The following is a 27,260-nucleotide window of genomic DNA, read 5'->3' on the forward strand; positions in this document are numbered from 1 at the left end:
GCAAACCAGCTATTCGCGCATGCGCGGCTCTACTCGGCGCGCGCGCGCTACCGGCATTCCGGAGGGGGGGGGGAGAAAAGAGCGCGCCGCGATTTGACCGAACAATACGTGACGTTCCTCGCCCCGCCCACCTGCCCTCAATAGGCGGAGGAGGAGAAGGAGGAGGACACGCGCCCGCGCACTGCATTCTGGGAATCCGAGGGTTCGGCCGGAGGGCGGCCATTTTGTGTCTCGCTGAGGAGAAGAGTCCGCGGGAGGACCCGGAGGTCGAGCTTCTGGTCGTTTTAATAGTTGTTGTTTTTCCTTAGTTAAGCCGCCGCCGCCGTCATGGGACGGAAGAAGAAGAAGCAGTTGAAGCCTTGGTGCTGGTATCCTTTTTTCCTCTTGGCGGGCGGGTGGCCGGGAGGCTTCTCGAGCTTGGAGAGGAAGAGGTCGGGCGGCCTAGCCGGGCTTTTTCCCTTCCCTCAGGAGAGGGAAGGGACCCCCGGCGCCTACTTCCACTGGGCTTCGAAGCCAGCCTCTTTTCCTGACTCCACCTGCCCCCCCTCCCAATATCCACCTGGGCCTAATTCAAATAGCTCTCGAACCAACACAGAATTTCCATAGGGAACGGATTGGATTTGTTTTCTTCTCCTGCCCTCTCGCGCGCCTCTGGTTGCCAACGTTTCAGTCGGCCGCTGCAGCTCTGCCCCGTTAACGAAAACTTCCCTCAGCGTAGACATTCCGGGTAGGCCACGTTTATCGGCCTGAAAAGCTTCAACTTGATTATTTCTGCCTTTAAAGACACAAAAGCAGGCCAGGTTGAGTGGTTGGGGTTTTATTTTTTGTGCTCCATGAGCCACCGGCTTCTCTCATATATTCCTCGGTGTTTTAGCAGACGACCCAAATTTTACCAGTTGATTCGGTTCTTATCAATTTCAGAGGCTATTTTCGAAGAAAGGGGTGTTCCGCATAAGTGTTGGTCTGCTGCCCTACTCCTATCCTCCACATCGGCTTTTCATGTATTCATAATGGGGACAATCCATACTCTTGGGCTTTGCCTTCTCCTCACACATCTCTCTCCCCCCCCCCCCAATTTAGGTGTTTGTGATATGTTTTGCTTTGAGTAGTCCTTATGTTTTGACCACGCAGTGAATAATGTTTCCCCTGGGAAGATGTTTGAGGATGCATGAGATATAGGAGAAAATTTGGGGTTGTCTGAGTCTTGTTTTTCTGAAATACATCATGTTGAAGTGTAGGTTGCTAGGTAGAAAGGGGGAGATATATTTTAGGTAGATCTGCCAGTTTTGTGCCTTTTCCTCAATAAATAATGGTGGTGTCTTATGAAGAAAAAGGATATATTTGGGGGTATATAATAGTACTGTTGTTTTTAAATAAATTAGCCTTTTTGCTTGCATAAAGCCATTTGTGAAATTGTTTTAAAGTACCACATTAGAAATGAAAGGGAAGTGATTTATAGGAAATGTAGGTTACTTTAACTCTTGTAGAATATTAATTGACACTTATATCTGCTCAATATGATGTACGTGGTTTCCCCATTTTTATTTTCACGACCCTGTAAGGAAGGTTAGGCTAAGAGATGGTGACTGGCCCAAGGGCACCCATGACTAAGTAGGGGATTCTGACCCTCTAACCACTTCACCCCACTGGCTCTTTGAGACTAACCAAGCAGTCCACGCAAGGGGCAGGCTGAGTCCTTGGCAGAGGAAGCATCACTTCATAAGCTCTGCTGGCTTGTACAGTGGTCCCTCAGGTTAAGTACGTAATTCGTTCTGGAGGTCCGTTCTTAACCTGAAATTGTTCTTAAGCTGAAGCACCACTTTAGCTAATGGGGCCTCCTGCTGCCACTGCGCTTGCCGCTGCACGATTTCTGGTCTCATCCTGAAGCAAAATTCTTAACCCGAGGTACTATTTCTGGGTTAGCAGAGTCTGTAACCTGAAGCATATGTAACTGAAGTGTATGTAACCTGAGGTACCACTGTATTGACAAAGACTATGTAAACACCACACGTTAACCCACACACCCCAAAAATGAATAATGGGAACTGGTAACTACAATTGCTAGAATTCTTTGGCGGGTACAGTGGTGCCTCTCAAGACGAAAAACGCGCAAGACGAAAGCGTTTTCCGTTTTTTGAGTCGTTCTGCAAGACGAATTTCCCTATGGGCTTGCTTCGTAAGACGAAACGTCTTGCGAGTTCTTGCGAGTTTGTTTCCTTTTTCTTAAAGCCGCTAAGCCGCTAATAGCTGTGCTTCGCAAGACGAAAAAACCGCAAGACGAAGAGACTCGCGGAACGGATTAATTTCGTCTTGCAAGGCACCACTGTAAATGTGTTTTAAATGAATGATGTGTACACAGCCATAAACAGAAGCAAGGGAATCAGAAGCTTTAGTTTGGAGCCCTTGTGTTGTATCTGGGCATCTTACAGTTCCAAGCCCTCCCCTGGTCCATCCCCTACTGCTTTTGGGACACCAGTAGTGAACAGATCTACTATTATTCTAGAGGTTCTCTGACAATGGTTCTCCTCTCTCTGCTGAGAGGAAGATCTGCGATATCCTGTAGCCTAGGAACACCCTCCTAGGGACCACATAATTTCGGTCCCTTATTAAATATTGATTACAGTGGTGCCTCGCAAGACGAAATTAATCCGTTCCGCGAGTCTCTTCGTCTAGCGGTTTTTTCGTCTTGCGAAGCAACCCTATTAGCGGATTAGCGCTATTAGCGGTTTAGCGGCTATTAAAGGCTTAGCGGATTAGCTGCTAAAAGGCTATTAGTGGCTTAGCGGCTTAGAAAAGGGGGGGGAGCGAAAAAAAATCTCAAGACTCGCAAGACATTTTCGTCTTGCGAAGCAAGCCCATAGGGAAATGTCCTGCGAAGCAACTCAAAAACGGAAAACCCTTTCGTCTAGCGGGTTTTCCATCTTGCGAGGCATTCGTCTTGCGGGGCACCACTGTATAATTTTATTTATACAGACTTTCCGATGAACACTTGCGTTCAACACTGCTCATGGTACCAAACCCACCCCCCATTTTAAATCATATCTAAAAACTGTTGATGTATAACCAGTATACTAATCTCAGTATGACAGTTTGAACAGGAATACATAATAAAATACAAGATCTGTTCAGTTAGAATAAGGTGTGTTTGGGGAAAATAAGGAAAGATTAATGTGTGCATCCCTTGATCCAGAATAGCAAGTCAAATTAAACTTGATATTTGCCCTCTAAAACTATTTTATGGGCTCAAATTAACTGATTATATATAATGTATATTGTGACATTCTTGTGCCATAGCTCTACCTTCAGCACTCAAATCCCTTGTTATTAATTAGTATATTTCATACTTTTGTGAGTAGGGACTCTTTCTGGTCTCCAAGAAAGAGACTCGCAAAGACATAATTAGAGCTTGCAGCTTGGAAGGCTAACTGTAGCCCTATTTTGTGTTAGGACCAGTGTTAGAAGCAGAGATATGAAAGCTAGGAGCTAAATGGCACCTTAGACCTAGGTTATAGGTGCAACAACAGAATGTCTACGTGTGGTTTTTTATAACAAGAATACAAAGTTGAAAATGAATGAGCTGCAGCTAAAATTCATGTTCATTTTTCACATGGTCTAGTCCTTCCCCTGCCCACCCCCCTAATATTCTTAAGAGGGTCTCTTATCCAGTCTTCAGAGAGTAGCTGGAAGTGGGGAGGCAGAAAAAGGTCCTCCTTTCCTTCCCCTCTGCAGTTTTAATCTGCAATCTTAGGTGCAGTACTGCGCCCAGAGCTCAGAAACTACTCACACTAATGAAATTCCCTGTCGCAAAGTGCGCCTAGAACTATGGGAGTCTCGAACACTGGTTAGGAGGCAGTTGCCATCTGCAGCAAGAGTGGGCAGAAAGTAGCTCAACATTTACAGAATGATGTCTTGAGTGATTTGCAGTAGAGCGGCATGGGTTTCATTCCAAATTTCGCAGTAACAACAAAACTGCTTCCCTGCCTGATTAGGCTGCTGAAATGTAAACATTGATCAGAAATGGGTGTTTGAGTGCAAGAATTGTGAGCTCTGTTCACTTCTAATATTTAAAACAAATTTCTAAGCTCAGAATGTGATGAGAAGCACCCTTTTTGAATTTTAACTGTATCTCTTTTGTATCTGCCAGAGCCCGTTGCCACTGTCTCCCTGGTGAGGCATGATGCCAAGCATATAGAACCCCTCCCCTGATTTTGATGGTGCCTCAAAAGCTCTGCAAAACAAGACCTCTCCAGAAGAGAGATTTGATCAGTTCTCTTTTTTACATTAAGCTTTGTGGCAAATCATTCAAATCACTTTGTAACAGAATTGCTTCTTGTTACAAATAAGAGAAGGGATGCTTTTTTCTGTAACAGACATTAGGAAAAAGGCTCACTCTTCTGCCTGCTCAGAAGGCCAACAACATGACCTGAAATGTGGCAGAGCTAGGGTAGGGTGCACTTTATTTAATGGTTGGCAGCTGAGCCATAGCAGAGATTGTGGGTCCCTGAGCTTAATCCTCAGATTCACTATGTTGTGATTTCCATATCATTAATGATCATGTATGTGAATCTGTATACCCAGGCATCCATTTCGCAGTCTTTGCTGCTGTGATTCGCAACACCCCTTCCTCTTAAAGACATATTTTTATAACTTTACTATGTTGTATAGTAGGCATGGACAGATTTAATGCTTGTGGGATCTACTTTGGTATTTCACTACAACCCCAAGATGCAAAATAGTTACAGGAGACGGGTGGAATCAGGTGCAAAATAGTGGCCCAAGAGACATAGACCCACAACATTTCATTAGCCCGATATTAAGATAAGGTATAGATATCCATATCAGTTACTACCGATCACTGCAAATTCTGATAGCCAATTTGAAAGGAGAAAGCAAGATCTTTTTTTTTTTAGTGTTGAAACAAACATTTGGAATCTACTGTAAATTGTCCAGTGATCTACTGGTAGGTCCCAATGTGCCTCCTGCCCACCCTCATTGTATATCCAATTACCAAAGAAATCAAAGTGTAATTAATACATTTTAAAGATCTGTAGCATTCCTTGAGAATAATTATTGTAACCTTTTTACTTCCATGCTTTCCTTAACAATGTGGCATAGGTATTGTAATAGGGATTTTGATGATGAGAAAATTCTTATTCAGCACCAAAAAGCAAAACATTTTAAATGCCATATATGTCATAAGAAACTGTATACTGGACCTGGCTTAGCTATACACTGTATGCAGGTAAGTGCTCAGGTATATCCTTTTTTTCACATGGTGGTCTACTGAAAAGCAATGTGCTGTTGTTTTGTAATCATCTTCCATAATTTATGAGTATTCTAGATTTCAGAACCAGCTGCATTAATGAAAGCTCTTCTTTGGTTGGTCACGGTAGGCCTTTGGGCCTGATTTGCCCAGGATAGTGGATACTATCATGACTTTATTATTTGGTAGTTGGTTGGAGTCTGGTCTAGTTCTAATTCTTTAAGAATTTAAAGCTACATTTGTAACTACTATTATAGTCCTTTGCATGCTTGTCTGGGAGTAAATACCAGCATAGGATTGCAAATCTGAGCATGCTTCATGTGGAGAGATTCCCATAGAACAGCCTTTTCGTTTATCCCCTCTGTAGAGAGAGAGTGTTTGTCTTTCTGCCTGTATGCAGAGTGTGTATGTGTGTTGACCACACCCACTGCCAGCATGTGACCCTTGGAGGATGGTCAGTATAAATGCAGCCCCAAAAATGTTAGTTGTCCCTGTTTTAGACCTAATTAGACCTAGCCCTGCTATTTGATTTAGACTAGTTTTGACTGCACTTGAGCTAACTAGAATATAGTAAACTGCCTTAGTTCAGATTATTTGTCCATTTAGCTCAGTGATCTATTTTGACTGGCAGCATTTCAGAGACTTTTGCCATCCCTGCTACCTTTCCTTTTAACTAGAAGTGTCAGGAATTCAATCTGATACATTCTGTATGAAAAACATGTGCTTTACCACTGGTTCAAGCATCCTTAAATCTAAGATGCTATAAGTGCTACAGAACTAAATTGTCTAAGTTTTTTTTTAAAAAAACCAACAACCATATTAGTAACTTACCATGGTTTGAACTTATATTTGCCTACTTTTCATAGGTACATAAAGAAACAATAGATGCTGTTCCAAATGCTATACCTGGAAGAACTGACATTGAACTGGAAATCTATGGTATGGAAGGCATTCCAGAAAAAGACATGGATGAAAGAAGAAGGCTACTTGAACAAAAAACTCAAGGTAAATTGAAATACTTCAGTATGGAAAGGGCTCAGTATCTAATTATCATGTTCTGATGAATATCACCAGTGAGTGATTACTGTGAGCAACAGAGATGTAAATCTAGACATATAGGTATTATTTTATGGGTCTTTTAAATTGTTGTGACAGTAAGGTGCATATGGATTTTTTATGGATTGAAACTTAATGCTTGAAGATCAACTGTGGGACTCAGTATTGGGTCTAAAATGATATTGTTTGTTTTTGGAATAAATCAATACACCTAATAATGTTTGTAAGCATAGGCTTGCCATACATCAGGAAAATTCTGGGCACGTTGTGGTCTTTAGGTAAAAATGGCTTTGTGGAGATTTTCCCAGATCTTCAAAATGTGAGGGGAAACCCAGGGGTATGGCAATGTGATGGGGACAGTAGCGGAAACAGCTCCAAAAGCTTAAAATCACCATTTTAGGGGAGGTTTGTTCCCCCAAAAACTGAACAATTTAAGAAAAGCTCAACAACTTTGTGAGTGTCAGGAATTTTACTTTTTGAACAACCCTATTATAAGCACCTTATGTGTCCACCTTTTACAAAGTTGGTGGGATAGGTAGCTCAATGCCAGTGGAATTCTGGTCCAACTGAAATATATTGTGTCCTGTAGTTTCTGGCTTCCAGGTGAACAATTTTGTTTAAAATTGATTTTTTGTTGAAAAAAGAGAGGAAATAATTTTACTGTGTTGCTGTGTGATCTTATTCTGCATTAGCTATTATTAATACTATGATTCTTATTACCAATTAATAAAATACCAAGAACCAGCAATATCACTAATCACATCATTCAGCACAGTTATTGATTATATATTCTGAAGAGAGAGCGAGGGATGCTGTCTTGAAAGGCTTAACCCTAAAAGGTGACATATATGTTAAAAAAAGAAAGAAATGTTATTTGTATATCCAGTGGAAGCTAAACCAGGCTATTTTATTCTCTTTGTAATGGCTGGTTATCAAGGTAATCATTGACATTTGTTTACTTTTTCAGACTAGCAGAAGACTCTGATACATCCAATAATTGGCATTTTTAGTGCTGGTTGCTGCTTCACTTGCACTAAATACTCCCCAATTTAGGTTTTCTGACCCAAGTAGCAAATGATTGGATTGTGTAATGGATTCTAATTACCGTTTAAACAAATAAATGAATATTGTTTGTAATTGCTCTAAATGTTACTGAAAGAGTCATTAGTTTAGGTTTAACCCTAGTTTCTACTGTTGAAAAGGAATATTTATGAGATAAAAAGTATAAGGTGGCATTCCATTTTATTTGAAGCAAATTGCAGGTCGAGTGACCCAAGATGGAATGTGTTAAAGAGTAAATAATTTAACATCTGAATGTTAAAAACTCTTTTAGCAGAAAGCCAGAAAAAGAAACAACAAGATGATTCTGATGAATATGACGATGATGAATCTTCGGCTTCAACCTCATTTCAGGCACAGCCTGTGCAACCCCAGCAGGGATATATACCACCCATGGCACAGCCGGGTTTACCTCCTGTGCCAGGTGCACCAGGAATCCCTCCAGGTAGCTAGATGGAAATAGTGTGATGATTGTCTTAGAAGTTGCTTCAGTAATGGGAAAACTTTAGTTGGAAACATTTTGTGAGGTGCTATTTTGAAATATAATGGGTACTTATAAACAATAATTAGTTGCTCCATACTGAATACAGTTTATGTTCTTCCAAATATTTGAGAGCTGCAAAACCAATCTTATTAGAGGGGGAAACTCTAAAATTGCCTTGAAAATATTTGATTGGAATTTTAGAAACGGCTCCAGTTCTGCTAGCTACCAGATAGCTTCACATCCCTGAAACTGTGGTTTCCATAATATGCAACCTGTGGTTTGGAATTTGGCTGCTCTTCCTTGAAAAGCTGTGCGTGGACATAAGCAAATGTGTAGAGAATTCTGGGGTATATTGACAGAGTTAGGAAAACAGATAGAAAACGTTGGTTATGCAACTTTATTTGTGACAGTGTAATGCCATCTTTTAACCAAGTTCTCTGGGTAGTTTGCAATACAATTCACAGGTCACAATTACATATTTCTCAAGTGGAAGCTATCAATCTCTAATGTTTTTTTAACAATGGAAAGGGTGGCTTCTTTTTTAAACATGTGACACATGGTACCCTTTGACTGAACTAGTAGTAGTCTTTTGTATTCATAAATATACTTTGCGCCATAATTTGGAGCAGCAGGTGTCTCAAATGGGAGAAGGGGAAAATCCCGTGGATAATATTAATGGATAATTTTCTATGTTGAACTTCTTTTATGTTAAGGGAAAGGGTTCATGATCATTCAGAATATTTCTTTAGTGAACTAATCAATATTCTTACAAATCCTGTATTCATCAAAATATATTTGTGTACAGTATCAATAATCAACACACATTCTCTGGCTTTCAGGTATACCACCATTAATGGCAGGTGTTCCACCAATGATGCCTGGAATGCCCCCAGTGATGCCTGGAATGCCACCTGGGTAAATAAAAACAGTGGATTAATAGTGTAGTCCATGCCTAGACAAGCATGCTTCATTTTCAAATCTATCCTGAGTTTTTGGACTTTGAAGTTGCACACTAATTATACAATGCTCTTCTTAAAATCAAGTCTTAACATTTCTGTCGGTGGGCAGGGATACTCCTTTTCTCTCTCTATACCCTTCATTATGCATTCGTTCTCTTTCCACACACTCAGCACTCCCATTCATACTTACTCTGTCTCACACCATCTGCATACATGCCTAGGGCCCTGGTGTGCCAGACCCTTTCCCTTGCTGATCTGCATCTCCCTGGCAGAATCTCTTACCCAAACTGACTTTTTCCTGCTTTGTCATTCTCTCCTACTCCACCTCACCCCACACAGTTACTCCTTCCCCTCTCCACTCTTTTTCCTAGCTGATGTATCCATTGTCTGCCTTTGCCACTCCCTCCGGAAGAGATAGAAACAACAGGAAGGTGTGCAGGCAAGCTCAGTTTCCATTGCGACAGCTAGTGTCTGACTGAAAGACACAAGGCTTCTCTGGCTTATCTAGCAGCAGTTCTTTGCAGAACAAATGAAACCACAATGGGGCTGAGGGATGAGGTGGACCAGAAGGCAGCATCATGGGTTTAATATAGCCTGGACCTGGTTTCCTGCCCCTGTTCTACATGTTACTGATTCAGATGGTTCCCAAAACAATGTTGCCAATTTTCTTGGGCCATTAAGAACAACTTGGCACATACTGGAGTGGCTGGATGTTTTCCCAGTATCATTAGTTCTCTCCAGTGGTTTTGAATATGGCTTTCCAGTGTGGTTTTGGCAAAGGGGTCTGTCTGCTTTTTCATTTTTTTGAGTTGGAAATCTGATCTCCCACTCTGCTGCTGAGTTCTGCCTGCTTCCCACATCCATCTAAACAACTTTCCCAGGCATGGAGGGAGTGGTGAGTTCAGGCTACCACATCATTGTGCACTTGGCTTCCCCTTCTGGCCTTAAGACAGAACAGTTGAATGGCATCCCAGCTGGTTTTCTACATGCCTTGAGTTATGGAATGTTTCAGACAGGTCTGCCATGGATAGCTACTGAAAGTTGGAACTTACATTTCTCAGTGGAAATCCTTGGATGTCCTTAATAACATTGTGTACCACAACCCTTCCCCTGTCTGGTGGTCCTCTGCAGATGTTCTGCACTACAGTTCCCTTTGGGGAAGGGTTATAGCTCAGTGGTAGAGCACATGTTTGCAAAAGGTTCCTGGTGTTTCCAAGTAGGGCTGGCCTGAAACTCTGAAGAGCAGCTGCCAGTCATTGTCAGCAACGCTGATCTAGATGGACCGGTGGAGTGACTTGGTATAAATCTGCTTCCTTTGTTTCCATCAGCCCCAGCCAGCTTGGCCAGTAATCAAAGGTGATGGGGAAATAAGAGTTCAAAACATATGGAGTGTGGCTTAACACCAAATCAGTTATTGCGTATGTTACTACTATGGAAATTCCAGTTTTGGTGTTTTATAGCTTCTGTTTTGGAAATACGATGTTTGGTGTCCTTTTAAAAAATTAATAAAAATTATTGAGAGAGAGAGAAATAAGGACCACACAAAATTGGGGAAGGATGCAACATTCTGATATGCATCCTTTATGGCCTTTACCATTTTCTTCATTCTTCATAGGATGATGCCAATGGGTGGCATGATGCCTCCAGGACCAGGAATCCCCCCTCTCATGCCTGGTATGCCACCAGGTAGGTCAGGAATGACGAATCCATACTGTGGTGAGAGTTACTTTATTTTGTTTTTCAACTGATCTGGAGTTGCTGTTACTTCTCTGCATAAAATGGTGCACTTTTTATAGGGTTTGAAAAAAATGGCACAGAAAAAAGTTCGCTCTATGTTATAATTCTCCTTTGGAACATTTTTTTTAAAAAAACAACAACCCTCAATCTGGACATCTAACATAACTGTATGGCATGGCAGGGGAACACTACAAAATGAAATTAGAGTTGATATAAAAAGTTCTTAGTGCAAATAATTTCGGGTGGCTCATACTTGGAAGTCTTTGCAGCATTCACCTTGATTGTGACTGTTGGCATCACTTAATTTTATATCCACCTCTAAATCAATTTATGAATAAAGATGCCATCTTGTTCTGGGGATGTGGTAAGAAAATAATTTCCTTTGATTATTTTTTAATTTTAATTTTTGCAAATATAACATAGGAAGGTTTACTTTGCAGGCACAGCTAAGCCTGGATTTTTCCTGCCCCACCCCTGACGTCCTATAAGATGTTAGATATAGGGCAGGTGGTTATGGCTTGGCTGAAATGGCATCAAGGGGCCAAAGGGGAGGCCTGACAGGCCAAATTAGGCACATAGGCTGGCGATTCCCCACTTCTGTATTAATCACTGAAAGTAATTTAAAAGGGTGGTTGGCCATAGCCCCATGAGCATCATTATCTAGTGGTGGTGGTGGGAGTCATTTGTTCTGCAGGGATGGGCAGGTGCCACTGCATTATGGTGGTATCTGAGGTTGCTGCAAGTGTGTGTCATTGTGGCATGGGACAGACTTTCTAAACTTCAGTGTAACATGTTGGTTGTTGGGTTTTTTCCCACTGTCGGCAAAATCATCTGAATTTTGCCTGGCTGGAAAGATGCCTACTGTACAAAGTTTGAGTCTTATTTATAGCTCACTTTTACCTCTTGCCATGTCCACCATTGGCATGTGGCTACTGAAACATTTCACATAAAGGACTGACTTGACAAAGCAACGTGAATGTGCCGACGCTCAGAGAGAATCTCACAGCCACTTTGCTGCTGCTGTCCCCCCCCCCCCCCATTCCTTTTGGCCACCTTTTTGCGCAAATTGGGATTTGTGGTTAGCCTTTGTCCTCGCCAACTACGATGCACAAGCCGGAAGAGTAAAGCAAGCACATTCATACACCAATTCTTGAAGTTGCATGATCAGAGCAGCAGCATTTGATCTGACCTCAGGCCTTAAGTACATATGCACACACAACATAAAGATCATTTGTAAAAACTATTGCTACCAAAAAGTTGGATTATGCTCCTAATACTAGTTTACTATCACAGTTTTCGTAATTGTGGTTAGTTATGCCTTCTGTTGAGTTCTAGCTGTTCTCTGTTATTTAATAGAATATTGTCCTACTATTAAAAAAGAATTTAATAGGGACATGTTTTGATACTAAAGTCTTCAGAAAATTACCATCAGGATAATTTTATTACAGGTATGCCACCACCTGTCGGTCCTCGTCCCGGTATGCCTCCGATGACACAAGCACAGCCTGTGAATGCTCAAGGTGTACTTAACAGACCTCCCACTCCGGTTGTTGCAGCACCAACCCCTCAGCCTCCCGTTACTAAACCACTTTTTCCCAGTGCAGGACAAGTAAGTGTGTTTTACATCCTGATAGGAGGATTTTTAGACTGTGTTTATCCTATCCTATGTAAGTTGTAATAGTCACGCTGCAGGAACACCAGCACTCAAATCACTGGGGTTGTTAGACAGATTGCTTGGTATTTGCTCCTATCTTATGCTGGAATTACTAAACAAATGTAGTCTCAAAATGCAGGTTTGCTATTTGCCCCTGCTGTCTTTCATGCTAAGGTACCATTTTATTTATTTTTGCAAAAGAATAAGTATGTTTTGATCTTCGTTACCAGGTGCTCAGGGCCATGTTTCCATGAACAACTTTTATAGCCATTGGAACATCCTTAAAATTATAAATTCATATTATCATAAGGAGAAATCACAGTGAGTGAGCAGGAGCATGCTTCTGAAATGATTTTTTAAAAGATTATTCTGCCCTACAATGTTTATTTCGTAGTCAGCTAAAATAAACTTAATCCTTCTCCTGAAAGATAAAGAAGTTATGCAGTAATGAAATAAAATGCACACATAGAGACATTTGAGAACCACTTGCTGTTTAACAGAGTGGAATGGTCTGTTTGAGAGATACATGCTCTCTCCTGTTTCATTGGATTCATTGTAAATGAATAAGTCGTGTATGACTTCCAAGCATATTGCAGAGTCCTTCATAATGCGTTGTTGCATTTTGAACTTCTGCAGGGAAGAGACTCATTTACAAAAGTCAATCCAAGATCCTTCCTATTGGTTATCTTTCACGCATATATTCGGAGACTGTTTACTGTTTCGTTTCTTTTATGCTACAGATGGGGACACCTGTCACAAGCTCAAGTACAACTGCATCCAATTCAGAACTGTCAGCACCTTCTAAAGCTCTGTTTCCTAGCACAGCACAAGTACGCAGGAAGTTGCAGTTTAAAATTGCTTTGCTGGTTAACCCTTTAGACCGTTATGTAAACATTAAAACATCTGCCTAAACATCTTCAGATAATTGAGGATTCCTGATTATGTTTAGCTATTAATCCCAATCTTAAATTGTTTGTATTTTTATTTTTTTACAAATTGTGCATAATATTTCGGTAATAGAAATAAACAAAAGATTCTACATTGTGGTTCTAAAGGGTTAAGAAGAGCATGAAAGCAGTTGAGTGCGTTTTAGTTGGCAGTGGTTTACTTGATGCATGGTTGTTTTTTTCTAGTTTATGCTGTTATTTTTTATGCATCATGATAAAAGTAAGGAAATGTCCAAACAAAAAATGCATCATGTCTTAAATCTCAACCTATCTAGTCCTGAATTTGAAATTCAGTGGTGAGTGCAGAATTTGGGCTATTGCTTGTCAAAGCATTCTCTCATAAGTGAAACTAAGAGCCCCCGAAGTAAGAAAAACATGTAATAGCTTCACAGTCATAGTAGGGTTCTATCTTACCCATTTGATGCAAATAAGGTTTTTGTAGTTTGTAGGAAAGGAAAGTAGTTCAGCACTATAAATTACTATTTGAAGTGTCTCAGAACTTCATTTTGTTTTTATGCAGAGAATGCTTTTAAATTCACCTGGTTGACCCACTAGCATTCTTAGAAGAAAAATCTTCCCATATATTCTAATTCTGTTTGAATGCTAACTTGCCTAATACTATTCTAAACCAGTAATTTCTAGATTGGCCTAATTACAAAAATAACATTTCTTAATAGATATGACTTATTTTGAACGTACTGTATGAAAAGATGAAAAAGGGACGGCAACAAATAGTTACCCAATTTGTCTTGCTTTTGTTGTGGTTTTTGATCTGCAACATCTCAGTTTTGTAATGTGTTTGTGTGTTGGGAGGCACTATTATTTTTTTCATCCCAGTTTGCTTTGTTATGTAATGGGGCTGAACTTTTACTTTATGCTAATCTAGCTGTGCAAACAGATTGTAATGCTACAGTGTTTAGAATTTTTGCATTTTAAATAGCATTGTCCTTATAGTTTAACTTTGTGTTTTTACAGGCTCAGTCAGCTGTTCCAGGTCCGGTTGGTACAGATTTCAAACCTTTGAATAATGCACCTGCAACTACCACCGAACCCCCAAAACCTACATTCCCTGCTTACACACAATCTACAGCTTCAACCACTAGTACAACAAACAGTACTGCAGCTAAGCCAGCTACTTCTATAACAAGTAAGCCTGCTACCCTTACGACAACCAGTGCAACCAGTAAGTTGATCCATCCAGATGAGGATATATCACTGGTAAGTTAAATAGGATTTCTCCTTGCTCCATAGTTGTGAGGAAATGATCAAACAGTTGTACCGTTTATGTGGCAGCTCTGCTTCCCACCTCTTCCCTGACCATTTAGTGCGTCTAACATGAATTATAGCAAATTTAGAATTGCTTTGTTTACTGCAGTATACTTCTCAGAGCCCAATGCAGGTAGTGTTAAAATTCATGTCAGACTGCTTCAGCCAGTATGGTGTAGTGGTTAAGAGCGGTAGTCTTGTAATCTGGGGAACCGGGTTCGAGTCTCCGCTCCTCCACATGCAGCTGCTGGGTGACCTTGGGCCAGTCACACTTCTCTGAAGTCTCTCAGCCTCACTCACCTCACAGAGTGTTTGTTGTGGGGGAGGAAGGGAAAGGAGAATGTTAGCCGCTTTGAGACTCCTTAAGGGGAGTGAAAGGCGGGATATCAAATCCAAACTCTTCTTCTCTTCTTCATATTTATTGGTGTGCTTTATGAACCAGATTTTCAGACTACGGTATAATGGCACAATCCATAATAACTGAATAATCCCTAAATCCTGCTTTGAAAGTAGTAGAAAAAGTTAATGTAGAAGTAGAAATTGATAATGTAGCATTTTGTTATACCAGAATTTACATGCTATAATATGTATCTCTGTAAGTTTGTAGATGAGATTTAATTGGTTGAGTAAGCCAATTTAAATATTCTTCATTGAATGTTACTTGAGCTGTACTTTGATTTGATCTCATATTGTTGAAATTCTCCCTGTATGCTTCCCTTCATAGGAAGAAAGAAGAGCACAGTTGCCTAAATATCAGCGTAACCTCCCTCGACCTGGGCAGGCATCCATGGGCAATCCACCAGTTGGACCAATGGGAGGTATGATGCCACCGCAGCCGGGAATGCCCCCCCAGCAACAAGGAATGAGACCTCCAATGCCACCCCATGGTAAAAACACACTTAAGCTTCTTGAAATCCTATACAATTTATGTATTACAATCCTATACAATTTATGTATTTAATTATTTCGCAGCGTCTATATGCTACTTGATTGTAATACGAGCTTGAAGCGATTTACAAAAATACGCAGGTTGATTGCAGCCTAAATGCTTTACTAGCAGTAGTATTGCTTAAAGGTGTTTGTAAATTTGTTTTTTTTACCTTCACAGGTCAGTATGGTGCTCATCACCAGGGCATGCCAGGATACCTTCCTGGTGCAATGCCTCCATATGGTCAAGGGCCCCCAATGGTGCCTCCTTATCAAGGTGGACCTCCTCGACCGCCAATGGGAATGAGACCGCCTGTAATGTCGCAAGGTGGCCGCTACTGATGCTACTGCAAACGCTCTAATAGGTTTGGAGATTAAACCTTTTCTCATCTTGTGCTGTTAATATAGCCAAGCTTCCATCAATTAAAACTTCGTTGTGACTTTTAGGGGAGGAAAAAAAATCTTTCCACATACAAGGAACTTTTTGGACATTCTTATTTTACATGGCAAAATTTGTTTAGAATAATAAAACAGGAACTTTCCCTGATGTTGCAATTTATACTGTATGGCTTCTTTTTCATGTTTCATCTAGGTTTTTAGAAGTGAAGTATAGTAAATATGGTTCGTTAAATTGTGAAGGCGCTGGAAATACATGAACGTACCATCTTAAAGGCAAGTTCTGTAACCTTACGTTGCTGTTCATAAAATCATGCCTTCACAGCACTTCAGGTGCTGTTGGACTTCATGTCCCCAACAATAGTTTGGTGAGGGCTTTTATTGTTACCATCTACTTGTACACTTAAGTCTGAACGTGTAACGATATTTAATGTATTTAGAGTTTCCTGTTGCAGGGTTTATAAAATTGACCTACTAAGTTCACGTGACTTCCTGTACTGTTAAACTTTATTGTAATAAAATGAAAGAAAAAAATTGTCTTTTTATTCATGACCAGCTGTGGACAACTGCCTGAAGGTTTGTACTGATGCATGCTATGGTAGTTTGTGGTATAATAAATACAGATTTCCTGATGCTACATTGATATATTCTGAATTATTTGAACTTCAAAGTCACTACTTTAGCTGTATGCTGTAGCTGACTCCTGAACAAGTAAATAGACCTGTACACTTATTAAGCAGTTGCAACAAAGTCTTAGGCTTAAGAAGACATGTTTTTTTCCCCTGAATGGTGCGCTTTCTTAAGACTTCTTCATAGCTAGCTGGTTATGATACTGGTGTGCTCTTATGTTTCCTATGTGTAAATGTGCTTCTACTAAGAAAATGCTATTGTAGAGCACATTTTTTGGCCTTGCTTCAGTTCTTCCTCAGTTTAGAGACCTCAAGCTACTTAACCTAACATTTTAAAAAAAAATATTTTTTATTAAAGATTTCTCTTTATAAAGCTTAGGTGCAAGCATTGGCTTCTGTAATAAAGGTGACCAGCCGAGAGGGATTCACCATAAAACATAGGTTGCAAAATAACAGATTAATCTTAATCAATTGATCAATTAATCTCTATCTGGGCATAGCAAAAAGCAGTCTGGTTAAAAACTACAGCTGAAGCTGCCCTGTGTGATTCAAACGTTGTCCTCATTTTGCCTCATGACTGTGTGTCAAGAAAACAGCTGTGGCGAGGTTTCAGCTGTGTCTTTAACTGGACTCTGTCCCATTTATAAAACCTAGCAGGAAAGGGTAAAATTATCGCCTTGGATGACTGAGCATTTGTGGCTCTCAAGGGGCATGATGTGTTTTGAGCCTTGTTTCTTTATATGCAGTACAAACCAGATCTCTCTTTTATTGCTTTCTCTTGTTAGCAAGATAAGTATTTCCATGAGAGCTGGGAATAGCAAAACTCCTGTTCCTACTTCCATCAGTTGATTTATAAAGACAAATTCTGTTACTGTCATTTTTTGCATTCCACCCCTAGCTAATAGTAATATTGCATGTTAACAGCACCAATTTGTAAAGTAAAAACTATTTCCGATTTGCGTATGGTCTACTTCAGTCCTTTGCTTGGTCTCAAAAAACTTTATTGTTCATGTTTGAAGTTCCTTTGCTGCTTTCTGTAAATCCTCTTTTTATATTTTCGTAACTTTCAAAAATGCCCTGCCTTCCATTAGAAACTTTGGCTTTGTGATCTTCACTCATTGTTTTAAGTTGTTTTAGATTTTCATTTTGAGAAATTTATTTTGCTGGAGTACTGTGTATTAAATGTCTGAGCAGTGTTATTGGCACTTTGAATATGCTTTCTGTTGACTGGCTACCCATTTCCCCAAAAGGTACTTCAGAAATACGCAGCCATGTTCACTGTTTTATAATTACCGTATTTTTCACTCTATAAGACGCACCAGACCACAAGACGCACCTAGTTTTTGGAGGAGGAAAACAAGAAAAAAAATATTTTGAATCTCAGAAGCCAGAACAGCAAGAGGGATCGCTGCGCAGCGAAAGCAGCAATCCCTCTTGCTGTTCTGGCTTCTGGAATAGCTGCGCAGCCTGCATTCGCTCCGTAAGACGCACACACATTTCCCCTTACTTTTTAGGAGGGAAAAAGTGAGTCCTATAGAGCAAGAAAAATACGGTACTTCACCCCTTTAGCTGTTCATTTATTTCCTTTTGCACTATTATGATGGCAGTTGTGCAATTATACATACCTGTTGACCATTATCTGAAGAAGTTGTGCTTGTTTTTCTCATTCATGAAAACACATCTCTGAAGTTTTCTTTGACATTACTGTCTCTATAGATCCCAGTACTAAAGAGGCAAACCATTTTGGCAATGGGTTTGCTTAAGCATGTGTTGGTAACCTTTCCTTAGTCTATGGCAAAATGAAACACAATGATTCTTGTAACATGGTTCATGCCTAATGAGCCCATTAGCAAGCCTTTTGTAGCCCATACTGGCCATTTTACATTTAAAAGAACTAGTGTACAGTTTGTACTAGTTGCATCCAGACTCTCCTTCTGCTCACAGAAGAAACAGAGATTAAGCAGAGGCTCCTGCTGGGCAGAGGGGTAGGCAAATTTCCTCTTCAGCCCCTGCACCACTTTCCACATGATGGAACGCTGGATCCAGTAGACAGAATTTGATCAGAAATTTACTAATTTCTACTGTAGCCTTGTATTGCCCCTTCATATTACCTGGAGTGGCACAGGTTCCCCATCCCTGCTGTAGAGATTCACCTGTGCTGTACGCTTGGGTTGGAGATAACTAATTCCCCCCCCCTCACTGGAGGCAGGCATTCTGAAGCCCGTAGGCCCCTCCATCTTCTAGATAGAAGCTGTTGAAATCTATTTGCTCTCAGTGGAAGAGTGCCAATCAGTTTCCGTCCTGCTTCCACTGAGAGACAGGGTGCTCTTGGAGGTGCAAGGGAACAGCTTATTATTTTCAGCATATATTCAAGGCCTTTATGTTGAGCTTTCTGAAAATTCTGAATACAAGCTTGTTTTTAGAATAAAAACTTCCATAGGTGTTGCTAATCCATAGGCTGGGGTCATTCATACATGTAAGCAAACCATGGTCAGTTATGAGAATGAATCTCAAGTCTCTTGTGATTTCCTCCATTCCTTCTCTTTTGTGCCCACAACGAAGGAACAAAAAACTTAGTTCCTTGTGATATCTGAACATGGGGAACTGTTACTTGTTTACAGTATTTGTAATAAGAAGTGATGATCCAACCATGGTTTTGAGTTAATTGAAGGTAGAAGCTTTTTATCTCCTTGAGAGTCGCAGAAGCAGTAGGGTGCACAAAAGCCCATGGCTCACTCTCCAAATTGGAGACCATAGTTTCTTGCTACATCTGAACTTGGCCATTATGGAAAGGAATTTTGATACTTTAACAAATTCGTACCTCTGACATTAAAAAAATGATTTATGTAATACAGTTGTCTTAATAATTGTACTGGTCTAACTACTATGCAAGAGCGATGTAAAATTTCTGAACAGCAGATTCGTTTTTTTACATTTTTCACTTTTACTGCATTAGTTCAGAATATTTTATCACTTGGAGGGGAAACACCCACTTTCTACTGAGTGTCATATAGCACTGGTCAAGCTGGAAGGTGAGCACTCTAGTTGGGTTTTTTTTCCCTATACATTAATTCTGGTTTACAGATTCCATATCTGATTTGTGTGGGGCTTAAAAGTTGAGACCAAATCTTTGCTTGATCATTGGAATTTTGTTAATTTTGATTGCATGTATTTTTAACTTAATTGGGTTGTGTTTTTCTAAAATTTAAATTTTTCTTCTTCCTATAGCCCTGCCATAGGACAGGCTGAGGCAGAGTCTCAGTGTTGCCCTGTTCAGTCTGAGGCAAGTGGGATTTATTTTATTCATTCTAGGGGCTTTCACAGCTTTATAGCTGTTGGATATTCATGTCCCCAAACTTGCAGCAAGTTTGGTGAAGGCTCCTATCTTTAATTTAATTTAGGATTTTTATAATCTTTTGATGGGCTCTATATTAATATTGATACTCTGACTTTAGTGCTTAAATTTATTGTTGTTAGCAGTCAGAAATCTTAAAATGAGTCAAAACATATCCTGTTCAATTGTTAATCCCTCCATCACCTTACCCTCTGAAACTTGGTGTAGCGATGCCATATTTTAACAGCAAGATGACTGCCTTTGAAATGGTGCTGTGAATTTTAAAAATCCAGGAGTTTTGTTGGCTGTGTTTAGTATTGTTAAGAAAATGCCTTTGTTGAAATCAGTTTTTCTCCACTGATACACACCTCTGCAGTTGGGGGTCAGTGACATTAACCTAACAGAAATGTACCTGAAACAATTACCTTATCATTAAATATGTTATCTGTCATAAGTTAATATTAATGTAGAGCCCACAGAGTGGAGAAAAATGCAGTTGTGAGTTTCATAAGATGAACAAGTGAGATAAATGTTTAGTAGGAAACATTCTTTCAACAGCCTGATTTTAAAGGTAAACAACTTGCCATATTTATGTGCACTGGAACATAATGAGCATAGACATTTAGGTATTCCTAGTGTAAGCAATTTTCCATATATTATGCACAGAACATAAAACAAATGTTTAGGGGTTTTGGTGCCATTTGAATCCTTCCTTAGAAAATGTATTGCTAGACTCACGTGAAAACACATGCATTACTTTAAAAGAAAGATTTAAAATTATGAGGAAAGCTGCTGATAAAATATTTCCAAGAATACTTGAGAATCTACTTCTATCCGCAGCTCTTGCAACAAATCTAGTTTTCGTTTGAGAGAGTTTGAAGCTTTCACAAGGCACCTAGATTTTCTGGGTGGTCCCTTCAGTTTGCACTTGCAGAGCCTCAAACTGCTTCTTAAACACTTACTTAGTTTTTTAAGAGTTTGGGAATTTGGTGTGAGAGGCTGTTTTCCCTTAATTCAAGGGATGGCCCTCCATAAGTTGTTGGGCTCCAAATCTCATCAGCACCCAGCCACTATTGTCAGTGATCAAGGCTTGCATGAGTTTCTATCCAGCGTCATTTGGAGGGCTAAAAGTTCTCCATCCCTGCCTTACACAGTCCTCTCACCCAATCCTCAAAGTGCTTTTCCAAATTCAAGTGTCAATTTCTTTTCTGTGGCATCTACTAGCTCTGGCTGTAACTCATGTTTTCGTGGTTGCAGTTTTAAAACGCTAACTTAGAATTACCTCTGTCGTAATACCTAAGCAATACAATCAGCTGCCTGTCACTTCTCTCACATGCATGCAGAACCCTCTGCAAGCTTCTCATTTTCTCGAGAAATTGTAATCCAGAGTCAAGTTCACTGTGACTACCTCACATCTGAACGTAAACTGCATTCAAATCCTCAATTCAGTGTATTGTCATTGTGTGTGACGTGACTCTTGACAATTAGTGGTGAAGATGGACTCCGCACTGAAGATGGAAAATAGCAATCAGCGTTTCTTCTACAATGTCCTCTGCTCTTGAGATCTGCTTTTTTCAATGTTTTCCCACCCCCCTTGGTCAATAGCCAATTTATTGAAACATGCTTTGTTTGGAGGGACTTGAAATAGAAGGGTTGTATTCATGGCTTCTGTTATCTTTTTGAGTATCCACGAGCAAATAGCTTGGGTGTTAGAATGCCTTTACTGTCACCCTGTAATAAAATAGATTAAATAAATGAGTGCCTTGATCCAGTTGCATGATTTTAGACAGGAATCACTTGATAAGAGAGAACATGTTTAGCTTTGAATATCCCCTTCATCCAATCTGAGCCTTATTTTTTTTATTTTTTTTACACTTCTCCAGCTGTCCTACAATCACATTTTCTAGCATATACCTAATGTAACTTTATGGTTTATGAAGAACTGAGAGATACTAGGATTTTGTACAAATGTATGTGCCTATTTCTTTATAATTACAGAGCAACCTAAAAGTTGGTATGAATGTACTGCAAAGGAGATCCAAACAGGTTTCATTGCTTTCCTTGGCTACAACTTTCTAAATTTTGGCTTTAGTTTAGAAATTCCTCTACCTGGAGTACACCTACCGTATTTTTTGCTCTATAAGACTCACTTTTTCCCTCCTAAAAAGTAAGGGGAAATGTGTGTGCGTCTTATGGAGCGAATGCAGGCTGCGCAGCTATCCCAGAAGCCAGAACAGCAAGAGGGATTGCTGCTTTCACTGTGCAGTGATCCCTCTTGCTGTTCTGGCTTCTGAGATTCAGAATATTTTTTTTCTTGTTTTCCTCCTCCAAAAACTAGATGCGTCTTGTGGTCTGGTGCGTCTTATAGAGCGAAAAATACGGTATTTTCAGGACTTCACTAGTAGTCTCAGGTGGTTCTTGGGGCATTGTGCTTCATTCATTCTGATCTCTTGAAGTGAGACGCATGACCAAGTTGAACTTTAAAAAAATAAATTTAGAATTAAGATTTAAATTGCAATTCTGAATTGCACTTCGCCCAGATTTTAAATTTTTTCTGCCATCACAGAACTTCAAAATGCTACCCAGACTCTTGCATTGAAAAAGAAGATTTGGGATTTTGTACATTACCAATTCAAAGGAGAACTGCCGTCATTGCTTACATAGTATTCGGTCCCCACCCCCAGTTTCCCTTTAAGAGCTCTTGTGCAAAATTGTCAAATTGATTTTTCAGTAAAGAAGTCGATAAGCAGCAATTTGAGAGTTCTCTGAGGCCCCAGCAGAGTGGAAATACTTTAGATAAGTTTGTGTACATCCTTATGTCATGCAGAGTCATGTCTTAATTTGAAGTACTCCGACTTGACTAAAGTGTATTCAAGTAGATACAAGTAGTTAAATCCAAACTAAAGATCGTTTTGTGTCATAGGCATACACTTGAGTTAATTATACTTACAGTTCTGGCAACTGTAAGGTGGCATTAATTCTGGCCACTCTTGCTATTATTAGTTTTGTTTCAGTTTTAACTGAGGCAACACTACTTGATTTAAAATTATATGCATCTGAATCTTTTGATGGATGTTTATTGTTAAATGAAACCACACAATCACTTCACATCTTTTGTATAATAAAACATTTAATCTATAATTCAGTCCATATTGCTTGTTGACCACTGTGACTCGTAAATTTATAAAATATTTGATCACAGAATAATGTCAATTTAAGGAATCTTGTTGGGTAACGCAATAGCTCAGTAAGTAGAGCATGAGACTCTTAACTGAGGGGGTGTGGCTTGGAGCCCCATGTTAGGCAAATGATTCCTGTATTGCATGGGTTGGGCTAGGTGACCCTCGTCCTTTCTAACTTTACACATGGTTACATTGTCAGTGCCAGCAATTAAATGTGAAGTAACTTGCTAGAACAGAGAGAAATAGTATTGCACTACATTGCAAGTGCTTTTTTTTAGGTTTCAAGCTGCTTTTAGGTTTTTGAGAGATCATACATTTTGGGCATTTCCTATTCTGAACTTTTGTAGTCTGTTTTGGTCAACTTAACCATTTGTTGTCCTGGGAAGCATACTTAAGAGAGCCATGCTGAAATGGGGAACGGGGGACGGGACAGGACGACGACACTCAACATAGAATCTCACTTCCATTCTTTTTGGCCTACTGAGTCTGCGCTGCCAACCTAATAGATTGGAATGTCTCACTGCATTATTTCCATACCTTGTTCAGATAACGTATTTGCAGTGGAGCATTCTTGCCAGTGTCTGGCAAGACTAAATAAGTCGTTCCCTTAATTATGTTCCCTTAATTAAAAATAAATGCGAAGACACAAAAATGTCTTCACTAAAATAGCAGTTTTGAATCACTGATGTGTGCCTGGCAAGCACTGTTTTCAAAATGTCACACCTCTACTTCACACAACAGTTGCTAAAAGTTAGGAGTCAAAGTTCAGTATAAATTTTACCCTTGTGCTTAATTTTAAGAATAGTCAACTCAGCTAACATAAAATATTTTATAATCCTTTAGGAATTCAGTCAGCTTTCTCAGACTGTTAGTAGTAATACAAGTACAGGGCTTTCCAGTTCATTTTCACTGATACCCTTGAAAGAATGCTACATTTTTTTTTGGCAACTTGCACTGTAACCCTTTAACATTTGAATTGGTTCAACAAGTATATTTCAGAGTTCAGTTTAACGGACTACTTAGGAGTTAACAGTTGCTATAAAAAAGTGCAAGAATTTTGGTTTGTGTTTCGAAATTTAAAACTAAATTATGAGTTAAGCTTTTTGGTTTAATATAATTTGTGTTTTTGTTGACTAGCAGCAGAATTTCAGCATTTGCTACTTACTGGTAGAGAAGAAAAAAATCCCACAGCACTGCCAGTACAGGTTAGTTTAATCTGTAAGTACCTGATGTTTGTTTGAAATCCTGTACTACAAATGCCATCTTAGTATGTGAGGATGGAGCCATAAGTTATCTGGAGAGGGTTGCATCTTACTACACCTAAAAGGGATAAATATTCGCAGGCTCCGATTAAGAAAGGGAAGGGGAATTACAATAAATAACCAATTTGGGTTTAGTGTATCGTGGTGGCATTCCAGTCAGGGATCCAGTAATGCACTTTTTTTCTAAGTGGGAAATCATTTGACTTAAGGTTGATTGGAAAATAACCTCAATCACATCTGGGGTGAATGGGTGTTTATGCTATTAACAAAACAAGAGTAATTAAATATTCTGATTCTTTCTTCTTAGCAGTCCTTACAAACACCCATCAGCACAACTTTGTTAACTGATGAGCACATCTTTTGTGATGGGCATTATTGATACGAAATGCTGTGTCCTCTGAAACCTTTGAATCTCAACACTTTAAAGCCTAGATAATTTTCTTAGGCAGTCCCTTCTCACTTAAGTGGGTTCTGAATATTCAGTGTTCTTTGGTTATTTCTTAAAGTCGACTATGCATTTCTGTAGTGCTGCTGTTTTGCTTAAACTGGTGGTTTGTGCAAAAATGTAGTTGCATCTTAATTAGAACTGCATGTTTCTGTATCTTTAATTTTCTGCTGCCATGTTTACTAGCCAACTTAATTTGGTAACATGCTTTTAAAAACCTGCTCTCAAAGTGGCAAACTAAAGCTGTTGGCAGTCATTCGAGCATTTTAAGTAAATAAAGTTGAGAAGTGGTCACAGCCCTGACACAGAAATATCAGCTTCTCCCACCAACTCTAGGTAAATCTATTGCTTTATTGATTGCTTCATCAATATGAGACTGCTGCTGCCTCTGTGCCATTGCAGTCTCTCTCTTAATGCCACCTTATATTCATGTTCAGCAATCCTGAAACTTCTCTTTAGAATTGCCAAAATCTCCTTGGAGCAGCTTTAGAATGCTTCTTAAGACCTCCTTGTTTTGAGCTGGGCTTGTTGGCTTAGAGTTAAGCTAGCACAGGGTTACTGGTCTCCTACATTTTAGTTTGATCGAAATAAATCCAGTTAATTGGTTCATTCTGTGGTATTGGGTGTGTTACGGCATAAAAAGCCTTTGGATTGGGGAGTAGGCTACAACTAAAAATAATATTTTGTGATCAGCATGAGAAAACAAAGCTATGTATCATGCCAACCAACTTGTGGATAATGAAAATGCTTCTTAAAACTACAACAGATGTGGAAATTTAAATCTAGCTGCATTTCATAGTAAAGGTTGAAGAATCCAGGAGAACAAGTAGTCGCTGTAACCGTTCAATATATGAATCAAGAGTGTTGTTTAGAATGTCTTGGTCCCTTGTTTTTCTAGTATTTCTCAGTCCCATTTCTCTAGTGGTCAATATATAGTATTTTATAAGGATGACAATCTTAAATCTGCCAGCTCTGTACAGTTCAGGTTATTTTGGGGCAGTGGGCAAGTGGGCAGAAGAAACAAAACTGAAACCCAACCGCTACTGTTGGCATTCAGTAGTTCAGCCACAAGAATTGAGTTGACCTAGGCATCATGTTAAAAATTTTGAGTTGCCAAAAATTAATTCACCTGCAAGAGAAACTATGAACATTAAGAACCTGCCATTCATTTAGGAGACTCTTTTTTTAGAACACATCCTGTCTTACTTACTGTGCTTGTATTGAAAATAAGGGTATCTTGTAAACATAATTAAAATTTTGATAGTTTCTGTGTCTTAACTTTCCTTCTGTGCCCATTACTTTCCTTTATACTAGGGAAAGTTAATATTTAAAACTAGTTTGTTGATTAGTAAGATAACCTGGTAATGCAGTTGTCACTGAAATCCCAAACTACATAGACACCTAATCATATGATTATCCCCAAGTGATTTGTACAGGGCTCAGCTATGCCAGGGAAACACCTAATTCTTAAGGTGTGTGGTAGGATATGTTGCTTCACACAAGCACAACACTACACAAGGAGTGGCAAATGCAGTTTAGAACCCTAGCACAAGGAGTATCACCAGGATCATATTTATTTCTCCTCTGACTTGTGGATGTAGCTTCTATTTCAAGCAATGCCTTCATGCTGACTAGATCATTGCTACTTGGTATAAACTGGTTAACCAAATCTAAATGGCTTTGATCATGCACAGCAAGCTTGAATTTTCTGGAGGGACACACTAAACACCTGGGCCTGTTGATATATTGGATTGCATTTATATTTGTAAACAGCTCTACATAGTATGAAGCAGCTGGCTTTTGTCCTGCTTATTGCTGTGCAGCTGGAGTGACCTAAGTGGAGTATGTTTTCAGTTCCAAATACTGTAACAGATCCTGTGATCTTACTCTGATCATATGAAAACAACTTGTATAGTCCTGCAGACACCAGGAGAACCAGAAAGTGAGGGAACGTATTTCTGATCTGGCAAACTTGGTAAGTATCTAGCCTCTTCAATGTTTTTTGTTGGTGATAAAAAATAATCTGTATTTCATTCATGTAGCATTTCCCTGATGAATGGCATAAAGATGGGGACAGACAACTCGCTTATATGCTTTTGATTAAAATTATACAAATAGCATTATCGGATGTACACTTAAGTAAAGCTGTGTATCTTTCATTCATTAAACTTTGAACCAGAGTTAATTACTGTGCCTGTCTGTTCTTTGGTCCTGAAATATTTGCACAAAATTGCCCCACATGGAATTGTATTTCATTGCGCGGGGGGGGGGGTGTCTTCGTTTGAAGAGTTATGTAGTAGAATTGCACTTACATTTTATTTATTGAAAAATTACACCCTCCTTTCAATCAGATGATTCCCAAGTTGGCTTTACAAGCAAAAGGCAATGATGATAAATCCCTAACACGCACACATGTGTGTATGCTAGGGTTGCCATATTTTCAAAAAGTAAAAACCAGGAAACCCCCAAAACCCCTTTCGGAAATTCCCTCCAGACATCAATTCCGCCTTTGAAATTCTGGTAATGTCCAGGAAAATCCAGATGTATGGCAGATACCAGCAGTCTTAGTCCTCTTGACTGGTGGAAGAGGCCGGGACATGTTTCTCTTCTGCTTTGCAGCCCTAGGGCAACTGGATTGCACATGTGAAAATTGTATAAAG

General features: G+C 39.6%; 1 protein-coding gene across 15 annotated transcripts; it reads left to right on the top strand.

The window, feature by feature from the left end:
• Positions 1-183: 183 nt before the first annotated feature.
• Positions 184-26,785, top strand: ZNF207 (zinc finger protein 207). Of its 15 annotated transcripts, none has more exons than XR_013982681.1 (14): positions 184-368; positions 5,116-5,242; positions 6,130-6,268; positions 7,653-7,823; positions 8,702-8,777; positions 10,437-10,537; positions 12,007-12,167; positions 12,953-13,042; positions 14,135-14,377; positions 15,150-15,312; positions 15,534-15,717; positions 15,945-16,024; positions 19,606-21,825; positions 22,082-26,785. XR_013982681.1 is itself a non-coding variant. In XM_080994717.1 (12 exons), exons 1-11 carry the CDS (start codon positions 328-330, stop codon positions 15,692-15,694), a joined length of 1,473 nt encoding a protein of 490 aa, XP_080850843.1. In that variant the 5' UTR covers positions 184-327; the 3' UTR covers positions 15,695-15,717; positions 15,945-16,385. The 15 variants fall into 15 exon arrangements, 5 of the variants coding, with proteins under 5 accessions (XP_080850843.1, XP_080850844.1, XP_080850846.1 ...); XR_013982682.1 differs by having other exon boundaries at positions 185-368; positions 15,534-16,024; positions 22,082-24,098; positions 26,516-26,785; XR_013982684.1 differs by having other exon boundaries at positions 185-368; positions 15,534-16,024; positions 19,606-21,757; positions 24,031-24,098; positions 26,516-26,785.
• The last annotated feature ends 475 nt before the right edge of the window (positions 26,786-27,260 follow it).

This window comes from Podarcis pityusensis, assembly GCF_964106645.2.
Source record: "Podarcis pityusensis genome assembly, chromosome: 2".
Lineage (NCBI taxonomy): Eukaryota > Metazoa > Chordata > Lepidosauria > Squamata > Lacertidae > Podarcis > Podarcis pityusensis.

What these genes read in the sequence shown, in the direction of transcription:
- ZNF207 (XM_080994717.1), top strand. Translation starts at nt 328, where the DNA reads ATGGGACGGAAGAAGAAGAAGCAGTTGAAGCCTTGGTGCTG. An exon ending in TTTTTCCCAGTGCAGGACAA is followed by an intron (nt 12,168 to 12,952) that starts GTAAGTGTGTTT and finishes TTTATGCTACAG; the next exon opens with ATGGGGACACCTGTCACAAG. An exon ending in CAGATGAGGATATATCACTG is followed by an intron (nt 14,378 to 15,149) that starts GTAAGTTAAATA and finishes TTCCCTTCATAG; the next exon opens with GAAGAAAGAAGAGCACAGTT.